This window comes from Pagrus major, chromosome 13, assembly GCF_040436345.1.
Source record: "Pagrus major chromosome 13, Pma_NU_1.0".
In the NCBI taxonomy this organism is placed as follows: Eukaryota; Metazoa; Chordata; class Actinopteri; order Spariformes; family Sparidae; genus Pagrus; species Pagrus major.
Genome location: NC_133227.1, coordinates 10204977 through 10228950, shown reverse-complemented (window position 1 = coordinate 10228950; position 23974 = coordinate 10204977). Strand labels below are relative to the sequence as shown.

The 23974-nt window shown below is 40.1% G+C and overlaps 2 protein-coding genes across 2 annotated transcripts; both read right to left on the bottom strand.

The window, feature by feature from the left end:
- Nucleotides 1-3845: 3845 nt before the first annotated feature.
- aspa (aspartoacylase) lies at nt 3846-14339 on the bottom strand. Its single transcript, XM_073480091.1, has 6 exons — nt 13817-14339; nt 10631-10826; nt 8712-8805; nt 8473-8580; nt 5120-5229; nt 3846-4949 (listed from the first exon to the last, which is right to left on the bottom strand). The coding sequence occupies exons 1-6, from the start codon at nt 14056-14058 to the stop codon at nt 4758-4760; spliced, it is 942 nt and encodes a 313-aa protein (XP_073336192.1). The 5' UTR covers nt 14059-14339; the 3' UTR covers nt 3846-4757.
- Nucleotides 14340-15676: 1337 nt separating this feature from the next.
- Nucleotides 15677-20501, bottom strand: LOC141007747 (uncharacterized). Its single transcript, XM_073480143.1, has 5 exons — nt 20116-20501; nt 19731-20031; nt 19516-19634; nt 18595-18637; nt 15677-18496 (listed from the first exon to the last, which is right to left on the bottom strand). Exons 1-5 carry the CDS (start codon nt 20289-20291, stop codon nt 16283-16285), a joined length of 2853 nt encoding a protein of 950 aa, XP_073336244.1. The 5' UTR covers nt 20292-20501; the 3' UTR covers nt 15677-16282.
- Between the last annotated feature and the right edge of the window lie 3473 nt (nt 20502-23974).

Here is a 23974-nt window from a genome sequence, read left to right as displayed (position 1 = left end):
TTTAAGTCACTGATAAGTCTTTCCATATTTTCACCTTTTCCAAAACTAAAGGTGAATAGTTCAATTTCAAATCATAACTCAGTCTTGTGTGTACAGTAAACTTTTGCAGATTTGTATTGCTTGAGTGTTATTATAAGTGCAGCCCTTTTTGATAGTGTGTGCCTCCTCCGGTTTGCATTATGCACTTAAGGATCAATAAACACAGTCATCTTTACTTCTCTAATATACTTCTCATGGTTTTCTATTCAAGTTTCAAAGGTGGCACATTGCACAATGACTATTGTTTTGTCCCATTGGGATATATTTGATATGACTATCATGTCATGCAGGGAACAGGGAAAGCTGTATTACTTGTTTCTTTCTGTCACAGAAAGACAATGAGAAACCATTTTTTTTCCTGCATTTGGTTTAAAGGTGCTTTCGTGGGTTTCATATTATCTCACGTATTGCTCTAACATTTAATGAAATCAAAAAGCACACAACATATAGGATACAGGAACACGTATAACTTCCAGTAGATAAACACATCCTCAGTCTCTTGCTTGTTTTGATTGATGCCATTTTATCACTGCAGAATAATCTTTAGAGAGAAATGTGACTCTTGCTCAACCTTTTCCACCCACTTCATTTGTGGCACACCAGACAGACACTTGACATTTACCAGCTTAACATTTTTAAAATTAGCAATGGAAGAAAAATGTTATATCTTACCCGGAAAACGTTTGATCATAGTCGTTTTCATGATTAGACGAAGAAGCAAACATAAACCCTAATCGCCTTCATCTCAGCAGGATGCACCCAGCTGCGTTCATGTAAAAACTTGGTTATCAGCCAAGCATGAGACTTCCAGTAAAGCAGAGTTGTAATGCTATACAACACAGGAGAAAGTTATCACTGTGGACAGAGGACGAGAGGGGAGGGTGGAGGCAGAGATGGGCGCTTGGTATTTTCGAGTGCCCGCTTGGATCCCTGCCCAGAACTGAAAGATCATTCTGCTAAAAGCTTTCAGTAGCCGAGAGGAATCATTGATCAGCACTTGCTGCAGGCCTGAGAGCCCTGATTGGGTTACTGTAATGAATAGATGAGAAAGGCTATGACCAGCCTGAAGTCATGAAACTACAAATCACAAGCCTAACATGATATCCCAGGAAATGCATGGACTTTTCTGGCTAACCAAGTGTTCAATACAGTCAGTTTTTGGAACGCAGAAGTGCCTCAGCTGGGCCAGTCATACTCCTCATACTTTACTGATATGATCGTTCCAGATCAGTACAACAGAGACGTAACTTCTGGTTTTGATGACTATGAGATAATGACATGACAAGGGAAATGGTAGGACAATGCAAAAAGTTGGCAGACAGCATTCTTTACATCTCATTACCAAAGTTCTTTCATTTGTCAAACAACATATTCACCACTGTTTGAGTCAGATTAAATAACTCCTGTGCTTGTGTTTGTGTCATCCAACCCCTTATTCACCACAACTGCAAATATTTTGATAGGTGACCACACCTCTCGACCTACTTCACTCCCTTCCAGTTCCAGATGTCCTGGGACACCTGAGACATATAATCTAGCTGTTGAATGGAATTCATCACAGCAAATGAGAAGCAACCAATAGTGTGGGGCAAAGACATGAACAAAATCTCCAGCTATGCTCTAATTGTAGCATTTACTGTATGAAAAAAGTATGCGTCACTGTAAACACATCTGTGTGTCATCTTTAAACATCCAACATGTTCTCTGCAACATACAGTATACAGTGTAAACACATTTTCAGCAGTGGTGGAGGAAGTATTCAGATCCTTCACTTAAAAATACTTATACAACACTGTTAAAATACTACAAGTGAAATTCCTCGATGAAAATGTTACTTAAGTAAAAGTATGTAAGTATAATCATTTTAAGGTATTAAAAGTACTTTCCAAGTATTTAACTATTAAAAGCAAAAGTACTCAATGCAGAAAAATTTGTGTTATATCATTAGATTATTCTTACTCATGCATCAATGTAATAGCTGCATTTTACTGTTGTCATTTTGAGCTATTTTGTGTAGGACTGCAACTAATGATTATTTTCATTATGGATTCATCTATGAGTTTTCTTCTCCATGAATCAAATGATTGTTTGGTTTATAAAAACAGTAAAAAAAAACACCCGCTGAGAGGTGAAGTAGAAATAGAAAGAAGCACATAAAGACTCCAGTAAACTACCTCAGATTTGAACTATGTAAATGTACTTGCTACACTCCACCAGTGGATATAATTAACAGCATGCTGTACAGTGTTGTGTTGTAGCCCAGTGTCAGTAGTCTGCTCTGTGCCAAGGAAGACAGAGCTTTATTAAAAATGACACAAATTAGAATAAGCTCTGGTCAAGATTTTAAATAGTTAAATATGTCTGGTTACAAGGTAAATGTATTATAATTTTTCAAACCACAACGGTTTAAAAAAACAGAACTATATCTGAGTCCTTTCTGCTACATACTTTTTGGAAAATGGATTGCTGATGACAAACTGAGGAGTCTCAGTCTGGGGAATGAAGCCTCTCTGTAGTCTGGTGTTATGGCAGCAGACACTTGTCTATCTTTTGCCAGATGGCAGCAGGGTGGACAGACAGTGGCTGGGTGGGTGTTGTCTTTTAGTATCCTTTAGGCTCTGTGCAGACACCTCACTTCACAGATATCACGGATGCTCTGTAGATGGTACCAGTGATGTTCTGGGTGGTTTTAATCACCAGCTGTAGAGTCTTCCTGTCCTGGGCTGTACACAAACCATGTCAGTTTGTGATGTTTCCAGTCAGGATTCTTTCTATTACTCCTCTGTAAACAAGTTGACCAGATATCTTGCTCCTGAATTTAGCCTTCCTAAGTTTCTGTAGGAAGTCGAGCCTTTTCTGTGCTTCTTTAACCAGGGTGGTGATGTGTGATGACCACTGATTCTCAGTGATGGTAATTCCAAGGAACCTATAACTGTTCACCTGCTCCACTTCAGCTCCACCAACGTAGACAACACATTTAAATAAATTGAATAGAAACATCTTCTTAATACTCCCAAATGACGTTGAGTCAATAAAGACTTTCAATATGGACATTATTCTAAATATATACACCGATCAGGCATAACATTATGACCACCTGCCTAATATTGTGAAGGTTCCCCTTGTGCAGCCAAAACAGCTCTGAAACCTCTGAGGGTGTCCTGTGGTGTCTGGCACCAGGGCGTTTTATAGTGGATCCTCTGGGTCCTGTATGTTGGGGGGTGGGGCCTCCATGGATCAGACCTACTCCAGCACGTCTTACAGACGCTCGGTCAGATTGGGATCTGGGGAATTTGGAGGCCCGGTCAACATCTTGGGCCCTTTATTGTGTTCCTCGAGCTGTTTCTGAGCAGTGTTTGCGGTGTGTCAGGGCACATTGTCCTGCTGGGGGGCCACTGCCATCGGGTAGTGTTGTTGTGATGAGGGGGTGTACTTGGTCCACAACAGTGTTTGAATGGGTGGTGCGTAGCATCCAAGGTCTCCCAGCAGAACATCACATTGTGATGAAATGATCAATGTTATTCACGTCACCTGTCAGTGGTTTTAATGTTGTGGCTGATCGGTGTATATGTACATTTGAACTTCATGGGTCTGTGGTTATGGGACAACAAAAGTATTGAAATAGTTACACGGTTCATTCCTTGAATGACCAGACAGTGGCAACCAGTATGTTCTATGCTGCAGCTGAGTGCATCATAGAGAGGACCTCAATCAGTAGTTACGTGACGCCCTCTTGTGGCTGCAGGTGCTACACTACATGACAAAACAAGCATGCTGAGTCAAAGCTACACAATGAAAGAGCACAGTAGAGCATAGTACTACATTTATTGAATGGATCATTTCCACAGGACTTCAAGGACAGTAAACATTACTAATCATATAAATGGTGCTACAGAAAATATTGCTGAATGATCAAATGAATTACTGTCAGACCACAGAAACACACTTTGAGACAACAAGGACGTAAAAATATTAGAAAGTACATATGCTTCATGATTCAACAAGTCTTATACATCACTTAAAACCAACATATAGTACAAGTATATCAAAATAGACACAAATATATTATTATAAAACACGTTTCAAACTGCATCCCGTGTGTGTAGAGGAACAGAACACATACCATTTCTTATCAAAATAATATCTTGTTTTCCAACACACATAATCTACAAATTTCACTCCAAATTTGTTGTGCAATTTTATCTGAAGTCTCTATTAAGGCAACAATAGGACAGCACCACAGATGCAACCACTGGTGTTACAGGTAGGTAGAATCAAAGGCCACAGACACCCTACCAAAGATGGTACAAATATATGGTCAGAAGGAGACAAACGACATACAGTTTTGGGTCAAAAGTTGCAGGTTAGGATCCTCAATGGCTGTCCTGAGCAGTAGTAGGAGTGTTGTATGACGATTCAGTGATTAGGCCTGGCCTTAAATATTATAAAACGTATTGATTTAATGTAATTAAAATAACAGTAGTATCATAAATATTTACCACAGCAGTATACAAGTCGTCAAGACTTTCACAGAGACTCTTTGCAAAGCCTCCACAAGTGTTCTTTGCATAGTTAATTTATTTTCTGATAGTAAACGCATAGAAAACTGAATCAGTGTGTAAAAGATGGTGTCTAGTCATTATGTGAGAAAAGTCTCATTTGCTTACAGAACAAAGTGCAAAATCTATACACAGATCGTTTTTTGCGGCTACCAGTTCTCATGCTTTTCTGATGGCACTTGCTACCAAGGTTTCCCGCCTGGTGGTCACAAACGCCTGTTGTTTTTCATAATAGGCTGCCTCATTTATAAAAGTGGGATAGACAGTGCCTGAGCCTTGGTAGTGGATGGTTTTTCCATCGAATGTTTGGAACATGGGGTCGCCGGGGTTCAGCGGTTCCCAGTCACAGTCCTGAAACAACAACAAGCAATAAGTAACTTGAGGATGTTGCTCAAGCTAAAATAACATATTCTCACATCAACCGAAGATGGCTCATTTCCTCTTTCATAATAACTCATATTAAGGTTCAGTCGGTTATATATTTGGGCTTGTGAAGAAAGGCAGACTGTTCTCATTTTTACCTGCAGGTTAGGGTGCACCATGGCAATAATGTTTCCATTGGCATCTCTGGGGTAATCGATCCTCTCTGAGACCCAGAAAACCTCCACCGTACAAGGAGGGAACTCCATGCCTGAACAACACACAGAAAACAACATCCACAATATTGTATGCATCCTGGAAAAACTATTGTGATCACTGACGAAAGTGTGCCTTAATGTAGTACAAAGACATAATTATTTTTTAATGACAGAAGAAAAATAAGGGAAAACAGAAATAGGCAACCTCAATCTTAATACAATTCTCCCTAAATACAAAACAAGGATGATGCCTCGGAGTACTCAAGAGTAAAACAATTGAAGAAAAAAGACAAAACAAACAAGCAGAATAAAAAGAACAGTCAGCCATTGAGACAGAGAACGGTGCTTTCCAGCTGCAAATGATCAACTTCTCTGCCGCTGTGATCTCAGCTAAGAAAACACTTTTTTAATGATCAACTTATATAAAGAGGAATCATCATGCAAGAAAAGAACAAACTTCAAAGGTAATAGTTTTCCCCAGGCTACTGGATAAAAACCTTGGGAACAAGCTGTCACTAAAACAACACTTAACAAAGGATGGGCTTCTGATAAACTATTTTTTAAAAAAGCAGGTCCTGAATTTACATAAAAATCAGCTATGGGTTGAGAGAGTATTAACCAGCAACTTATGATTATGCAGCTTTCTGCAATGCATTTTGAAGAGGTCAGTTAAGCCTCAGATACATGACAGTTACTCTACTTGATGGAGGAAAACTCTTGGTGCTTTCAGCAATTTTGAAACTAATGACACAATCAGTAAAAACAAGACAAGTAAACATTTATTTTGATGACATTTTGATGATGGTGGATCACCAAAATCAGTTGGATCTATCCACCGTGAACCACGCATGTTGATACAAAATGTTATCTTAAACCATCATGTATATGCTGGGATATTTTACAGGGTAAAATAATGGGGATTCATCCTCTGGGCACCATGAATGTTTGTACAAAATTTCCTGGCAATCCACCTCATCGTTTATGAGATATGTTGGACTGAATATGCTGTGCCACTAAAATGGCTGATCAATTATGATATTTTAATTAGTGAAAAGACAAACTAAAACTTGAATAAATGTCTTTTTTGTGATTGTTAATATATGGTACCTGCTAAACATATTAGAACAGCAGAAAGAAACTTAGTATGAAGTGTACAGACTGAAAGATACTGATTCAGATTTTTTATATGGGAGTCATATTAAATATTGAAAAGGATTGAGCATATTCAAATGATCTACGAGGTCTGTCTGTCACTTCTAACTTCTACTCTATGTCCATATTTGTCTCCAGCTTCTAATACAGCCCAAAGCCTTGTGAGGACCTAGTGATTGAAACATGTTCCCTTTCAAATGATTTTACTTTTTTATTGATTGAAGGCTTTTTAATATTTCCTTCCTTCCCTTTACCCTTGTTTTCCAAAAGCCTCAGACAAAGTTTTTAGTTTTCTAGCTAAATTATAGTATTTTGGTGAAGTTTGCTGAACTTGAGGCTGGAGGGTTCCACACAGTGCGAGATTCGCCTTGTTAAGTCTTTGGATCTCAACAGGAAGTGCAGTGGTTTTTGGCAGAGCTTGGACATTAAGTAAGTAGATGCTCAATGAACTGCTTTAACACGCAAATGTGAGACCACCACTGAGCTATATTGTTACGTAAGTGGCAGCACAAAGCAGAAAAAGGACAAACAGTTCTCCCACTGAATCTGTGAGAAAGTCATTTTCAGCTCCAACAATTATTGAATCTCCTACAGCGAAACTACTTGTTTCTTCCTGCTGCCCGGCTTCAAAGCACAGGAACACCGATTCATCACCATGGCCCGGCATTCATCAGCACCAGCGTGGCCCCCACGACAGAAGATTACCACACCATTGGCAGCCAGACTCTAATGACATGGAAAGTGACCAACTCCCAACAAGCAGACCATTCAGCAGCCGTCCAGTCAGGGGAAACCAACAGACTGCAACTCACACTTGGCACAGAGCGCTTGTTTACGTAAAAGAGGAAGGAAAAGCTGCCTTGCACCTAAACATTGCAAACACTGTTCTGGGCCTTGGGGAAAGAGAAGTGGCAGAGCGGAGGCGGGGTGAGACAGATGCAGATAAATTTAGAGATTTGGATGTAGGTACATCTGGATGAATCAGGCTGACACCCTTGGGCATTTTGTCACAAAATGTTTCTCATCAAGATGATGCTGACAAACAGGAAGACTGACTGTAAACAGGCTATTTTTTTTATTACATAACACAATATGAATCATAATATTAAACATCCCAGAGCCAAAATTCTAGAGAGATAATTTCATACTTTAGAAGTTCCTGCAAACCTGGGGGCGCTCTAGTAGCTTAGTTAGTAGTGCGTGCGCCTGATGTACAGCGGCTGTGTCCTTGCCGCAGTGGCCCAAGGTTCGGTTCCGACCTGAAGCTATTTGCTGCATTACATGCTCTCTGTCTCTCCCCATTTCCTGTCACTCTTCATCTGTCCTATCGAATAAAGCCATGACATTTTTTTTCCAAACTTTAAGAAACATGACCTAATTCAGCGGTCATGTATACTGAAATCTCAACTGCTTTGGCCTTTAAAGGGGCAGTTCATACCACAATCAAAATGCTTATTTTTCCTCTTTCCCTGTAGGGCTTTTATCCACTTAAATTGTTTGGTGCGAGTTGTTCAGTTTTGGAGATATCAGCTGTAGAGGTGTCTCCCTTCGCTGGAATATGATGGAAGTAGATGGCACTCGGCTTGTGGTGCCACAAAAATACAACTGGAAAAACTCAACAGCAGTGTCTCTTTCCAGAAATCATGATCATTTCTTTCTACCAAAATACACCTGCCAACTGTTTCACCGCACAGATGGAAGCGTGCATTTACTCATGGACAAGAGCCTCACACTTGTGACAACTCGGGATGTAAACATTAAAAAGGTGCAATATGTAAGAATTGGCCACCTGTCCACTTCATATTCAGCATATCACCACAGTGACTGCTAACTGTAGCTGCTGTTAGCTATTTAGCTCGGTTAGCCATACATTTAGTAGTTGGGACTGGGAGCTCCGAGCTCCACGGGAGGTTTTGTGTTTACACCACTAGCACAGGAATGTTGGACCGGGACAGGCTGGGGCTAGCTGGTTAGCATTCTAACTTCAGTTGACATCTCTGCAAAAATAAAACATAGATGTTACGATGTCAAAACTGTTACTTTTTACCCTTTAAAATCTTATGACATGGCCCATTGTTGAATGCCATATACATGCAGTGTGTTATAGCTTAGAAGTTTAAGCTGCTGTGGTATGCTGGCCGTACCTTCATTAAACAGTTCGATGAAGTCCAGGGCATGTTTCAATATGACCCTCATGGCTTCAAAGATGTTACTCCTCAAAACACCTTGAGGCTGAGGACCGACTTCCAGACCTGCAGTGAAACAATCAGAGGACACGTTCACACATGGAAAACAATTTACTTCCAACTGAATAGATGTCTCGGGGATGTCTTAAATACAGCCCTTGTCCCCAGAGCTATTTGGCTGAACTTGTGAGACTCACCAACAGGGTGCTTGGCAACTGAGCGTGAAGTGGAATATTTCAACAGAGGATGTTCATTGAGCAGAACGAGACAACTGGCGGGAGCGATGGCTTTCTGCAACACAGAGCCGACACAAAACAAGATCTCAGCTGCAGATTCGAAAAAACACCTTAACACTGTCGCACATCGGTTGGCCATCTCAAGCAGACCTAACTGTGAGTGACTGCTTTGAGATTTAGCTCGACCGAACAGAAAATTTAATCTGCAGCAGCCCGCAGCGGAACAAATATGACATACAATAACAGGCTGACAAAACATGATGGCCACGGGCATGAATGAAGTTTGAGCTGGTTGTCTATCCTGGTGATGAGTAAAGGAACAACATGATTTTCAGCATGAACAGCAATATGATCCATGTCGCCATCGTTTATAAGTAGACTACTGGATAAAATAGTCCAACTAGGATCTAATGAGTTTAAAGGATAGGTTCACCCCAAAATGAAAATTCAGCCAGTCGGGTGAGACATTTCTAGAGCTTCACAGCAGAACAGTGTTGCAGCATTCACCTAAACAACTGAAGTAGATGCTTTGTGACTTTGTTTTAAAACGTGAAAAAAACAACCAAGAAAAAAAACATGAAATGGCTCCTTACAGCTCATCTGGTGTAATCCAAGTCTCTGGAAGCCCTGAGACCCCAAACTGATTTGAGAGGGTGTTATTTACACCCTCGACATGCGGTTGAGCTCGTCAAGGGTGTTTTTGTTGCTCCAAAAAATGTTTTATGGACTATGAAACTTCACCCATCACTCCATAGACATGGGGCTGAGTAGATAATGACTGAATTTTCTTTTTTTTTCGGTGAACTTATTCTTTAAGCTGTCGATGAATCTAATAATTGTTTTTATTTGTTTAGCCTGTGGTATCTGAATCAGTGAAAGACCTGAGTCACCTGAATGGACTCTACATACGATATGTAAGAAACACTATGAGCCAAGGATTAAGTAGAGTCCTAAGCACAAGATACTTCAAAGGATTGACATTTGCCTTTAGACAATGGCATGGCTGTCCATAAACAGGTACTAAAGTCATGACTCATGTTTCGGCCTGAGACTGAATGGAAGACAATGTGCCAGATAACTCAGAACTCTCAACACCAAGGCCAGAAAAATGAGTCATTTAACAACTGATGTTTGAAGGTGTTTGATGATAGCATACTGGGCTGACTTCTAAGGTCAGTCTTCTTATCTATGTATCTCTGTGAAGCATTTTTGTGTTACTAAAAGTTCAAAACACATTTCTCATAACCTCTGTTGCTTACAGACATTGAGGTCATGTTGCGTTTGGCTGCGCTTTTCCTCCCTGGTGTTGCTCTGCATGCTTTCGTCTTGTTTTGAAGTGCAAGAAGAGGAACTAGAGCTGATAACAGACTCAGTGCGATATATAACAAACCAGAGAGCAAGCTAATGTAATGCAAGGAAAGTAGTTTATAGTGCTTATTCAGATGTGACAAAACAAATGTTATGCTGATTAATTTAAGAAGGATTAAGAGAAAAAAATTAAGAAGGAGGGATTTGTGGCTCAAGAAAAACTGGCGTTGCCTCTGGATTATTGGGATGGTTGATCCTTTGAACCAACACGTAAAGGTGAACTGAGGATTTTATTATTTACATAGGTTAACTGATCCTCCCGAGAGAGACCTATTGATGGATATATTGACTTTTAAACACACACAATGATGTATAAGATTGAAGTTAGTCTTAAAATCTCATTCTTAACATACTACGCTCTGTACTGTATGTGTCATACAACATATTTATGGAGCATTTGCTTGGATCTGCTTGGGAGTTAAACTTCACTTTTTGAACATAATGAGTCCTCAGAATAGCTAATGTTGCAGAGGTGAAGTTTATAAATGTTAAATTTGCTCCTTGATGATCACCTTGATATAGTTCATCATCTGCAGATTGAAGTGGTCTTTGGAGCTCTCCAGAATCAGAGTGCAGCCCATGTTGGACGTCGTGTTGTGGAGGTCGAAGATGACATCGTAGGCCTCGGGGCTTCCTTTGGGCCCAAATAGCCTGTTGATCTCCTGGGCCCTCTGCACCTCATAGGGCAGGTTATCTCCTCCCGGGGCACTGTGAGACACACATGCACACACATGTGAGAGGAATCAGATGCAGACACATTAACAGCTTATCAGACAATTCTGCTAACGGAAGCACATTAATGATTTACACAATGGTGTCTATTTGACCTGCATGCCCTGTAACACTTTCACCTCACTGCTGGAAAATCTCTGAGCCACAACCTACAAGTTAACACAGTAACTGTCAGGTTAAAGTGTGTACAACAGTGTTTGTACGTTTCAGTTTCTGTGCTGAATGAAGCTTTGTATTTCCTACACTTCTTCACATGTGGACAACAGGAAAACATTAATAACGGCAAATTATGTCTTGATAATTACCGTAATTCCACCCAATTTGTTAATCTAGAAAGTGACGGTAGCCATTAAGTCTGAGCTGGAATACAAACGCTGGATTCAGCCGGACAGTGGCCTCCTTTTGTGAGTGTCAAGAGACAAAATGTAATCTCTTTTCTCCCAGCCTTACATGTCAGCACTAGACGATCCTTGAGAAATGTGCTTTGTCCCCGGGCTAAACTTGGCTTGTTCCCCCACATAGACACTCTACACGGTCTGAGCAGAGAATCAGAGAATGAGAGCTTCCCTTCTTTTCTCTTAGCTCTTTTAAAGCATTTCAAAATAACCAGCAGTCTAGGATATTCTCCGAGCTACTGTAGCCCAGCAGCACCTCTGCTGTCCATATTGTCTCACCTGCCCTCACATCTGCTCTTTTGATCCCATTTTTCAGCAGATACCTGGTATTGTCTGGACTGTTTGTACACAAGCACAGTGTGGAGCATGGCTTTAAAAGTGGTCTCCAACACACCGGCAGTAAATATGAGGAAGAGCGGAGCTGTCGGTTTATTTAAAGTTGAAGTAAAGTACACCATGAGCTGTTAATCTTCTTAGATGTTGCCTTGAGAGGAACAGTTTGTAAGCTGGAGAGCGCTGAGACGATCTTTAAAGATGATTCAACATTACACACACACAGTATGATCTGAGCTCTTACCATCATTTTGTAATCCATGGTTGTTTGAATCACAAAATGTGTCATACATCGTAAGAAATTATGTTATTATTACTTAAGCACACTTAATTACAGTGTTGTGACAAGTATTCAAAAGTCATGCTTGATTAAAAGTAAAGATATCGTGTTAAAATATTACTTTGGTAAAAGTGAAAGTCACCCACGCGAATTATACTTGAGTAGAAGTCTTAAAGTATCTGATGTAAAATGTACTTAAGTATTAAAAGTAATTTTCTGGCCATAAATGTACCTAAATATTGAAATTAAAAGTAAATTAAACATGTATTTACATATATGTATAAACTGTGTACTTGCCGTTATTAGCGTTAATTGCAGTGTTGTGAAAAGTACCCAAAAGTTGTACTAGAGTAAAAGTAAAGATATCGTGTTAAAATATTACTTTGGTAAAAGTGAAAGTCACTCATAGGTATAGTACTTCAGTAAAAGGCTGAGTACCAGTATCTGATATGAAATGTACTTAAGTATCAAAAGTAAAAGTAAACTAAACGTGTATTTACATGTTTGTATAAACTGTATACTTGGTGTACTCAACCTAGCCAATTATTGGATCTGGTATTCAGCATTTGATTCAGAATCACTGTTTATTTGTGTTTTTTTATGCGACTGCTGATAAAATAAATTAATTCAAAAATGTGCTGTCCTGGCTCTGATACAGCAAGCAATCTGCAAAGTAACTAGTAACTAAAGCTATCAAACAAATGTAGTAGAAAAGTGGAAGCATAAAATAGCATAAAATTTGAAGTCCATAAAAGTTGTCCTCAGTTACATTCCAGCAATGCTGGATTGTACATACTCTCTATCTAAAGACACAGATGACAACATTCACATGTAGGACCATGAATTAGATAGAAAAAGGTCAAGATGAAGCCCACACAGACACACCAGGGTGAGCATGAAGCGCAGACACACTATAATAACCTTGGGAATGCGGTGCTGTGACTCCTCTGATGATTTATGGATAATGGGACATCATGTTATCCAACCACATTAGTAAATAGGCTGCTGTGTGTGTTCATGCATGCTGACTGTATGGGCCAGCGTTTGCGTAAGACTGTATTTTCCGCCATAGTGCACACGAAGAGGAACGAATACAAAAAAAAAAAAAAAATCGTCTTAATTCATTTGCAGCTCGGTCACGTTTCGCTCACGTTTTTCCTGCTGGCAGACAGTCAGCTCCAGTCCGGGAGGACTCGCTGCTCCGCTGTTATTGGCACAGGGGGCTTTGGGGAGGGGGCGACAACTGGGCTGATGGTAAACGTAAGCGCGCACACACACACACACACACACACACACACACACACACACACACACACACACAGTCTACCTGTGATAATTTAATGAAGATGTTCACGTGAACGCTTTCCCGGAAGATAATCCAAGAAGAAAACGGTGTTAATCTAATTTTTTGTATTTGGTTTAGTGTCACCGTCTCCTTCACTGTCTTCCATCTGTCAGTCCACACCGTGTTGGTCTTCATTCACTGAGCCACATATCTTCTGTTTTCCTCACTTGTCTGACAGAACACGCGTGAATTCTGTCAGTATCGTTACATTATCGCGCTGTCGTTTCATTTAACAACACGTGTCTACTGACTGTAGTAGAGATCTTAAATGATCTAAACATTTCTCACGGATAAATTCTTGATTTTAGTCATTTAATTCGTAAAAAAAACAACCCCAAAGCTCCCTCAAGGAGAAAATGTACACCTCACTCAGACAACGAGGCGGTGGACAGTACAGGTATGTACCTGTGCGACCCCTTTGTTTTTCCCATCGGAAAACAAAATCAATACAGTCAAATATGGATCTGTTGTGAAATGTGACTGTTTTCTGGATCCGTGCCATGAAAAGTTTCCATTCAACATGTATGACAGCGGACTGGACCAACAACAACAACAACACCCTCCAGCAGCGCCACGGACGGAGCGTGACAGCTCGCAGGTCAGCTGTGTTTACCTGAGGTTTTCCGGGCTGAAGGCTCGGTTCAGGTCCGTGTCCACGTATCTCGTGCACTTCTCCACCGCCTTCGGGTTGGTGATGAAGGGTTTGGTCTCGACACCTTTCCTCTGGATCTCGGCGCTGTTCTTCACCCACAGGTTGACGAGCGTCACGCCGGACATCTCGTTCCCGTGCGTCCCCCCGAAAATAGCCACTCTCCTGGCCTCGTTAAAACATACGCTGTTGTTGTAAGAAGACATGACTGGACAGCGAGGACCGTGCGGAGTGTGTGTGAAGACACGCTGGGGTCAGAGGCTTTCGGGAGCCTCGCAGCCTCACGGTTTAAATGCCTGCTGTGGCTGCGCGCTTACGTAACGTGCCCGCGGGCTTGTTGTGGTCAGTCAGCGTGCGTAAAATGCGCTGAGTTGTGCGCGACATCTCGAGTTGCGGCTGAAACTCCAGTTAACAAGCTTCCCCCCCTTTGTTTACCTCCAACCGTCAAACTGCGGGGACACGTCAACTGTTCGCTTCCGGTGAAGCTCTTCCAAAATAAAACCTAGTCAAAACAACCTCGCTGTGTTTGGTCTACTAATCCACACTCGATGGGATACGCTACTTCCGGGCAGGGCCTTCAGAATAAAACAACCTGACACGTTTAAGAAAACAGGTGGAAAACAAAACGTTCAAGATTTTTAGTGATGTGAAGCAGTTTGTCCGTACGTCTGTCTTTGAACAAATCATTTTAAATTTTGATGTCACATCTATATATTCATTTACACTTATATTTATATATTTTTTAAACATCCTTTTCGTTTTTTTTACTTTCTCATTAGGAAATCATCTTAATTAATGTACTGTACTTCATTCTTGGCACTTACACACTCCTTTTACTGCTTCTTCAACCCATCAGGTTGTTACCATAACTAGTTTTATCCACTACTCTAGCTATCTTTTTCACATTATCTACCCATGGACTTTTTTTTCAATGTATCTGTTTCCATGTTGAAACCCTTATTGGTACTGTCATTGTATTTGTTTATAGTTATATTTCCTCTCTCTTTATCCTCATTTTCCTTCAAAATGTATTCTATTTACTGTTACACAACAAGGTTGGGACTGGGAGGGGGGTCGGGGAGCCATTAAAAGGCACGGATGACTGTAATGATTATGTTCTTGAGACTGTCATTTACTGTTTCTACACTGCCTAAAATAATAATAAAAAAAGATTATTTAAAAAAATGTGTCTTTGATTGTACTCGCTGTGGTTTTGTTTGACAACAACAAAAACTTAGAAAAGTGGCTGATAATATAATAACAGCTCCCCCCCCATAAGTCTATTTCACCATATGTACAGCTATGTAGGCCTAATCCTGGTTTATACAGCTGAAAGAGGTTTACAGTAAAGCAAAAATTACACTAAGCCCTAAACTAACATACACAGTAAATGTGTTACTATTCTCTGTGTATTAAATGTCATAACTGATTCCCCTTATTACATTTGGTGTCCACAATTGATAAATGATAAATAGGAGCACAAAAGTAGGATGATTTTTTAAAATCTGAACAATGCGAAACTAAAACTTTCATATTAGTCTTCTAAAAGTACAGTATGCCAAAAACACTATAAACATAACCAAATAATGTATCTTCTTTCCAGAAATGTATGTACCGAAAGCAGAGGCACAGTATCACCTATTAGCCTCATGAATGGTTCGCACCCTGAGGTGCACGTTGTTACAGCTATAACAAAGAGTGATAGTCACTCAGATTATCAGATTGTTGGCAGTTAAAGTGCACAGGTTGCTGCTGTACAGGACAAGCACAAGTTAAGAGTTTGTAGATACACAGTGCAACTTCACATGAAATGATACAGAAGAATTAGAGCCTCCATGTTTAATCAATGTTCATCATTCTACTAAAGGTGCAGCTGCAGGGCAAAAACCTCAAAACAAAAACCTCAAAACAAGACAAGGATATGGATCGATATTATTTCCCCCTGACAGTGAATTACTGAAGAACGACCTTGACTTTTCTCCCGACTGCCATTAGGTGGCAGGCGAGGTGTTCAGATTTATACCACTCAGGTAAGTTAGTTGACAATGGAGCTAAAATAAAAACATCCACAATCACAATTATTTGATTCAATCTTATTTTACAAACTTGTGTCATTTTTCCTCGAAAACTTTCTGACTCAGTAGCTTTTATTTTAGAGAAATTAAAAAAACATGTTTTGTTGTGGTATATTATTCTCTACGGTTCATATCAACACCAAAAAGGTTGAGACCATGTAAAAAAAATGCTTTGATATAAAACAAAATACATAACGTAAAAATATATATTTTTAAGCCTCATTGCTGTCACATTTTCATATGCGACTTTAACACTGTCCATCTGTGTGTCCAGGTGATTCCCCCTACTGATCAAACTCATCACTTTGTCTGCCGATCTATAACTCATCCAAACAGCCAGTCCATACTAGCAGTCTCAAAGGAAGTCCTCACTTCGATTAAGAAGTCGCCGCTTGACCTTTGTGTGCTTGTTCTTCATAATATGGTCTGAAGGCGACTTCTCAGTCATTGATATTAAAGTCTCTGATAACATGGGGCTGCTGCTTATGATTTTGGGGTCGGATGATTGCTTATTTCTTTCCTTTTTTCTCTTTTTTTTGTTTTCTTGGGGCTCCAACTCAGCAGTCTTGATCAATGAGTTCCCCTCAAGCTGAGGAGCTGACTTAATTTTTTTCTGATTTTTCCTGTCTCTCATTTCATTTGACGCCTGATTTCCAGAAGTCTCTTGTGGAGCTTGTTCTATTTCCTTGAAGCTGCAGGTATTCGGTGTAGATTTTTCTGATTCAGCATCTTCAGTGGCAGTAACAAGGCAAAGTTTGTTTTTACACTTTTTCTTCTTCTTTTTCACCACTGCATCCTCATCAGGCGGAGGATACCCCTCATCAGCTGCATTCTGAAATCTTTCCACTGGGTTCACCGACTCGCTTTCATTTCTTACACGTTTCTTCTTCTCCTTTGTTTTGTTTGCTTCCTCAAAATCTTGCTTGTGCTCTTTTTCCACACTGCCCTGCTCTACTGACATCTTCCTCTTCTTTTTCTTTTTCCTAACACCGTCATTAGATTCTACTGAATTTCTTGCAATTTCTGCTGATTCTGTCTGAAAATCACCAGCGCCGACTGGTTTTTCTGCATCCACAGACTGTGAAGAGGAGTTTTGTTCCTCGTGTGTCCGAGCGTTGTTTTCCTTCGCATCAGCAATGAGGAAGGATGAGGTCCTCTTCTTTTCCTTTTCCTGCACAGACACTGAATAATCACTTTGTGTCACATTGTCTTCTGTGATATTCCAGCCAGACCTTTCACTCATTTTCTTCTTCTTCTTCTTCTTCTTTTTCTTAGTCACCAGTTCAGTGTTTTGGTCTTCAAGGCCCTCCTCTGTTTCCTGGGTGTAATCTTCGTCTTCAACCTTTTCCTTTTCTTCAGGAGTGTATGAGATAACCACCTCATCAGAGGTAGTTTTCTTCTTCTTCGGTGATGTCCCTGTTCTATCTTCAGAGGTTATTGCTCCATTACACAGGCTCACATCTACACCCTCTTCTCCATCTTGACTCGGTGCTTCCTTTTTCCTTTTTTTCTTTTTCTTCTTTATCGCAGCAGCATCATCATTTGGAGCTTCGGCAACTGTGCTGGACTGTAACTGTTCAACATCTTCACCATTTATTTTCCTCTTTTTCTTCTTCTTCTTCTTGCCATCATTCTCAGAATCCGCAGTTCTCACATCCGATTCTAAGTTTCCATCCACTTCCTGTCCAACATTTTCTGCTAAAGATTTATCCTTTTTTCTCTTCTTTTTCTTTTGTTTTGAATCAGGAATGCCTCCCTCCTCCTGTGCGTGCGAGTTCTTGATACAATTTCTTCCATTAAATTCCAGCTCATCACTAGTCTGCGCCGCTGGAGGCCCTGCACTGTTATCCACAGACAGGCTGGCTGTCTCTTGTACTGCAGCATGCAGACCCTCTGGCTCTTCCTGACTCTGACCTGTTTCTTCTTCTACTCTTTCATGAGCTCCTTTGTCTTTTTTCTTCTTTTTCCTCTTCTTTACCCTGATTTCATTGCTTACCCTGTCATTATTAGTGCCACTAATGATGTCTGGGAGATTGCAGAGGAGACTTTGGCTTGCAGGTTCATCCTCTGTCTGTTCTGTCTGGGACAGATCGTCTGTGTGGAGAACATGAGTCTGAGGCTCTGCTGCAGTTGTGGTTTCTTCCTCATTGTGTGTGTATTGCCTTGGACTACTCTGTAGCTCAGGTGGCTCACAGACTGTAGCATCACTGTCATTGCACAGCTCTTCCTCCGTTGCTTTTTGCTGAAAGAGAATCTTCTTGTTTCTTCGAGGAGAGGGTCTGTTTTTCTTTGGTGTTTCCTTTTGAGCCAGAAAGTTTCCATCACTTATTATGCACTGCTCGTTCCTCCCCTTCTCGACCAGAACTCCACAAGACTCTCCATCATCGGAGCCATTTGTATTCGTAGACAACGGTTTTTCCCTCGTTACAGACCCCTTTGCTGTCTTATGTTGTCCTCCTTGTGAGGTTTCTTGTCTGGGATTATCAGCTTTCCCCCCCTGTTGTTTAAGCGGGTTGCACCACGTTTGTTGGCTCTTTGCTTTTGATAGAAACACAAAACGTTTCCTTTCCTGTAAGATGACAAACAGATTATAATGAGCTCAGTTCAAGTTCACAAGCAAAAAGTGAAATGAGATGCAAGAAATTCATGTTTTAACAGCCTGCTTACCACCACTTTGATGTCCTCATCTTCTGGCCTATCTTCTTCTTCTCTGTAACAGAGTAGGTATCTTTGATTACCAGTAAATCAATTCACATTGACTCGTACAGTAACTTTCATGCAGGTTTATGCGATTCAAAGGGATTCACAGGTGGCCGACAAGCCGATAGTAGGGCAGGGCAAATGTAAACAAACACAACAATTTAACACTTATGCACACAAGAATTAATAATGTTTAAAATGTAAGAAAAAGTGATGTGCTCACACACCATGTCTCCTAAAGATGCCACCGAGAGGTAACATACTACATAGATCTAAAAAGTAGAGGCACTAAAGTTGATTACCACAAATTATTTTAGATGTTTGAGGAAATCGCATCTAATTTTTTTAAAATATCAGATCAAGATTAAGCTGTACCAGTACCTAAAGTTTACTGCAGCTAGATTTATCCTGTTTTCAACTACTTTTACCAGGACTGTCTCTGTATGATAAGCCCAAAGCTTGTATATTATTGTACTGAAAAATGGAAGCTTAGAAATGAATCTGAGGTCAGTGCATGTTGCTGGACATAGGTTATTTAGATTTTTAATATACATCTAACTTCAAATAAGTGTGTTCCTTGAAATAAACTAAATAAGTGAGAATGTTCCTTTTTACATCACAATTTTTATTTTCACTCAATAAACTGTTACCACTATCACGGTAATGTGACGTTTGTTGTGGTCTGTACCGACACACGTTTTTTGTTTTTTTACATCTGGAGAACAAGATTTGTAGCAGGACGTCTCTGCAGCACTCCAGTCCTTCATTATAATGCTGTTTTTGTCACACATTTTACCTTTATCAAAATAAATTTGGATATTGCACTTAATGCCATAACGTGACTCTGATTTTATTTTGATTAACTGTGCAGACCGAAAACAAACTTACTCAGACAATGGGGATATGTACTCCCCCTCCACGTCAACTGTCGGTAAAGACCACTGCACATCATATCCTCCTTCATAGTCCTCTATAAGACATTTGAAGAAGCCTCCCATTGCAGAATTCTGTGGAGAGAAAAAAAGACTTCAGCACTACATTACATTTAAGTTATACAACAACAGCCGGCAGAAAATGTGTATTGAAGCATTGCTTATCCTTACATGAAGGGTTTTGTTCTGCAGGTTAGATAACTGAGTGCTCCTGGCCTTCCCCTTTCTCCCTGACAGGAAAGGGAAACTGAACTTTGGCAGACTGGTGACAGAAAACTTTTTCTTATCTAATCTCTCATCTTTGGCAGTTTTGGATTCTTCATGGGAATCAGACGATAAAGTGCCACCATCACTTCCCTCTATATCTCTGGGAGATATGGGTTTTGACCTTTCGCTGTGGTGTTTTCGTCTTCCTGACCTCACAGCCTCAGGTACTTGCTTCTGGGTTAGGAACAGGCTGTCTCCTGAATCACTGCACACACAATTACACAAGTCAAACTGGAACATTTTCAAGGAGCTGTATTATCATTGTTACATGTGCGGCTCACATCCTCACCTGTCTGCTCCAGCAGCTTCATTAGATACTTCATCCCGTCCCACAGAGGAGTCAAGATACCGCGATATTTTCTTCACATAATCTGGCGGGGATGTTTCCAGGACAATGTGGCATGACTCAACCCCAGCAATGTCATCAAATCCAGTCCAACTTGAAGACTTGTGCACTTCTACCATTGTGCACTTTAGCAGAAGATAACCAGCAAACTTGTGGTCGTTCTCATCGGGAACAAGTGGTAACCGATTAAATCCCTTTAATGCCTCCAAAGAAGATATGCTCGAGCTTGTTCTATTTCATTAAAAGTCCGCTGTAGCTTAATAATGATGCTCAGTAGCTAAACATATAGCTGATGATGTTTAAATACATGTAACAGCACCAAAACAATGGAGTAGAGGCTCTACGCATGTGGTTCTGTATAAACCAGGAAGTGCTTAAGCGTCATCAAGATGACGAGCAATCGTCTGACCAATCACGAAAGAGGAGGCAACAGCCGCTAAAAGGAACAAGAGGCTTCTCGCTTTGTACTTCCGTTTTCGACATTCGTGTCGTTCTACATCAATTTTTTCACATAAACCTGTAAACTTGGCATAAATAAATACAGTAATCAACACCACAAGATTCAAATGGATGAGCTAACTACTTTTTTTGATAAAGAGAATCATTCCTCTTTGTTAAAGGAGCAAAACTTTGGAAGCTTCTCCCCACCGAGCTGAAAAATTCATGTCCGAAAGCAAAACAACATTGTTCTCACACTTAATACACTGAGGCACTAGAGTGCTTTCAACAAAAGATTTTAATATTAATCAAATAAACCTAGATAATTTATTTAGTTAGTTTAGTTGTATTGTAGAAAAGTAAATAAAGATAAATTAAAAAAGCCCATACACATGGATTTAAATACAACTTAGAAGATATATATGAGTTGTTTGATTAATATGAATATAATTACCTACACTCCCATAATACACTACATATTATCTTCATATTTCAGATAGGGCTGCGACAAACGATTATTTTCGATATCGATTAAACTTTCGATTATTTTCAGTATTAATTGTTTAATCCATAAAATGTCTTCCACGGAACCCGAAGTTACGTCTTCAAATTGCTTCTTTTGTACAAACCAACAGTCCAAATAATCATGACAAATGACAAAGAAAAGCAGAAAATCCTCACATTTAAGAAACTGGAACCAGCAAATGTTTTTGCCTTAAAATGACACTGCGGCCACGACATCTACACCTCAGAGACGCTCTGTTGCGCTCTCGCCAGGTAAAAATCACTTGCGCGTCTGCATCGCTCTGTACGGTAAAGCCTGTGCGCGCCGACCAGGACTTAATGGTGCATTCAGGTACATGTTTAAAACTCTGAAACTCTACCTGAATGGCCACCTACGTTGCTAAAAACAAAAAAGCTCTTGTTTTTTTCTATGCTTAACTACATAGACTACTTCTGTAATTAATATATTGTACTTCCAATGCAAAATTTATAATGATTAGATGTAAAAATGCTGAATGGATGAATTCTCCAGCAGTATTCATTCTTCAGCATCACGTCAATACTTGCTAGAAACACTCAGTAGAGCAGTTAATAAGTCAGCTCCACATTTGGGACATTCATAAAAGGTCACTGACACCCACTGCGATGCCCAGGAGGCAGCAGCATTAAGCATTAAAGTCCGGACAGTGTTATCTGAAGAACTGTTGGACATTTTGCAGTCATTCTTGTGACATCCAGTGCTGTTCTGCCACTCTCCATGGTGCTGAAGCCTCCCTCGCTGGAGAGTTTTGAGGAATATTCCTCACATTTTAGCCTGCTCACTTGCTCGTGAAAGACATTCAGTTTAGTTCAGTCTCTTATGCATTTTGAAATTTAAAAAACAGATTGTTTTCTTTGTGCTTTTGTGCAACCAAGTTTGCATCTAATGAAAAGACAAAAGCCTTCTACAAAATCCTCTTTTCAGGATTTTGATCAGGACTATACAATAGTTGCGTATGTGCACGATTTTAACATCAAATTATTAAAAATGCTGCAGTAAAAAAACTTGAAAGTGATCACAGAGGTACCTTAGGACCTGTTGTTCTACAATACTATATGATATAAAATACTTTATTAATCCAGCGGAAGTGTTGCCATACATATAGTACAAACAATGAGTAGGACAATAATATGTATATGATAAGAATATGATGGAGTTTGCCGAAATCAATTTAATATACATTTTTGTGCTGCAGTTATAAAAACATGTTACAGTTATCACAGAGGTACTCTGGGACCTCCTGCACAAGAATCTGGTGGAGTCTGATCATAAAGAATTTCATTTGAGTTTTTAAAGGACATTTTCATGTCTGCCACTGTAGAACTGACTGGGATATCTTTGTGATTTTTAAATCTAATCATTTAGAAAGCTGCATTGTAAGATCAAGAAATGCATGACTGAAGTAGTCTAAAAAAGAGCTTTCTGTTTTTTAACAACCTTCTTGGCCATTCGAGAAGGGATTTAAGAGTTTACAAGGTGTACCTGAATGCACTATCTCCCCTGTCGACACTGGCTTTACCGTACAGAGCGATATAGACGCGCGAGCGATTTATAAGTGGAAATCTCTGAAGTGAAGATGGCGTGGCCCAAACACTATGTGGGACAGGAACTATCTTGTTGGTATCTACTCTTTGGTTGTACTTACAGCACCTTTTTAACCATCGACTCCTCCTGCACCGCTGCAAGCTGATAACCTGCCCCTTGGTTCAGAAGCACAAAGTAGCCTAGTTTTTTATGAAAATATTATGTGGCAGATAATGATCACTGAATTTGATAATTGTATATTTGTCTCCGCTCCTCCCAGGAATATGACATGAACACCATATCAAAGGAGGTGGAGCTGCCCAGAGCCTTCATCCTTGGTGCAGCAGGAGCTGCCTCCCAGGATTGTTGGAATGAACGCGGAGGTGAACCATTTGTACCCCCATCACACCACAGGTCCTGACTACAATATCTTCACTCAGAGCATTTTAGAGCGGCTTATATGTTGCCTTCTACAGTCTATTTTCCTTGGAGTGGAGGCCATATCATCTGGAAAGCCACAATAGGATGCATCTTAACATCTTTTTAGCAGCATGTCTGACTGGAGAGTAAATATTGGATTCAAAAAGACAAACTTTCGGGTGTTTGTGTTACTGCTTCCTGGAGTTTGGACTGAGAGCTGCACATTTGACAAGCAAGGGACAAGCTGCTCTGCAATGAAGCAACTGAGTCGAACCTGGCAGGAGTCACTGGCTGTTAAATCTTAAATGATGAGAAGAGTTTTGTAACACAGATGTTTAACGGACTAAGTACTGTCGTCCACAGCTGATGCGACTGAAGCAGAGGGACGGCCCGCGGTGAACAGCAGCTACTTCTCCTCCATCAATCCAGCTAATGGCCAGTGTCTGCAAGAGAAATACAGTGACAAATTCTCTGACTGCTGCTTTGGACTGCTGGGCAATCTGTACACCTGTGAAGGGAAGCCTGGGAAGGTAATCAGTCTTATCTGAGGATGAATGATGGGCCTTTTTAGAATTAATGCATAGTCATCTTTATTTTTTCTTTTGGCAAATAATGAATTCTGGTTATTTATTCACTTAAATGTGCCTATAAAAAATATTCAGCCCCTTGGATGTTGGAATGGAAATATGGACAAGATCCAAAAAATATACAAAACAAAAAAAAATACAAAACAAAACCTCTTTAATGTCAAAGTGAAAATAGATTTCTACAAAGTAATGTCAATTAATTATGAGTATATAATGTAAAATATGTGATTGCACAAGTATTCACCACCTTTAAATTAACTGATCTAATTCAACAGAGGCCCAGCCAGTT

Bases quoted from the DNA above. Each gene is read 5' to 3' on its own strand.
- aspa (XM_073480091.1), bottom strand. From the start codon at position 14,058: ATGTCTTCTTACAACAACAGCGTATGTTTTAACGAGGCCAGGAGAGTG. The intron at 8,806-10,630 runs GTGATCATCAAG...TCTGTGTTGCAG, and splicing joins AGATGATGAACTATATCAAG to AAAGCCATCGCTCCCGCCAG. The intron at 8,581-8,711 runs GTGAGTCTCACA...GTTTCACTGCAG, and splicing joins AGTTGCCAAGCACCCTGTTG to GTCTGGAAGTCGGTCCTCAG.
- LOC141007747 (XM_073480143.1), bottom strand. From the start codon at position 20,291: ATGGTAGAAGTGCACAAGTCTTCAAGTTGGACTGGATTTGATGACATT. The intron at 20,032-20,115 runs GTGAGGATGTGA...TTGTGTGTGCAG, and splicing joins GAAGCTGCTGGAGCAGACAG to TGATTCAGGAGACAGCCTGT. The intron at 18,638-19,515 runs GTAAGTTTGTTT...ACTCTGTTACAG, and splicing joins TACATATCCCCATTGTCTGA to AGAAGAAGAAGATAGGCCAG.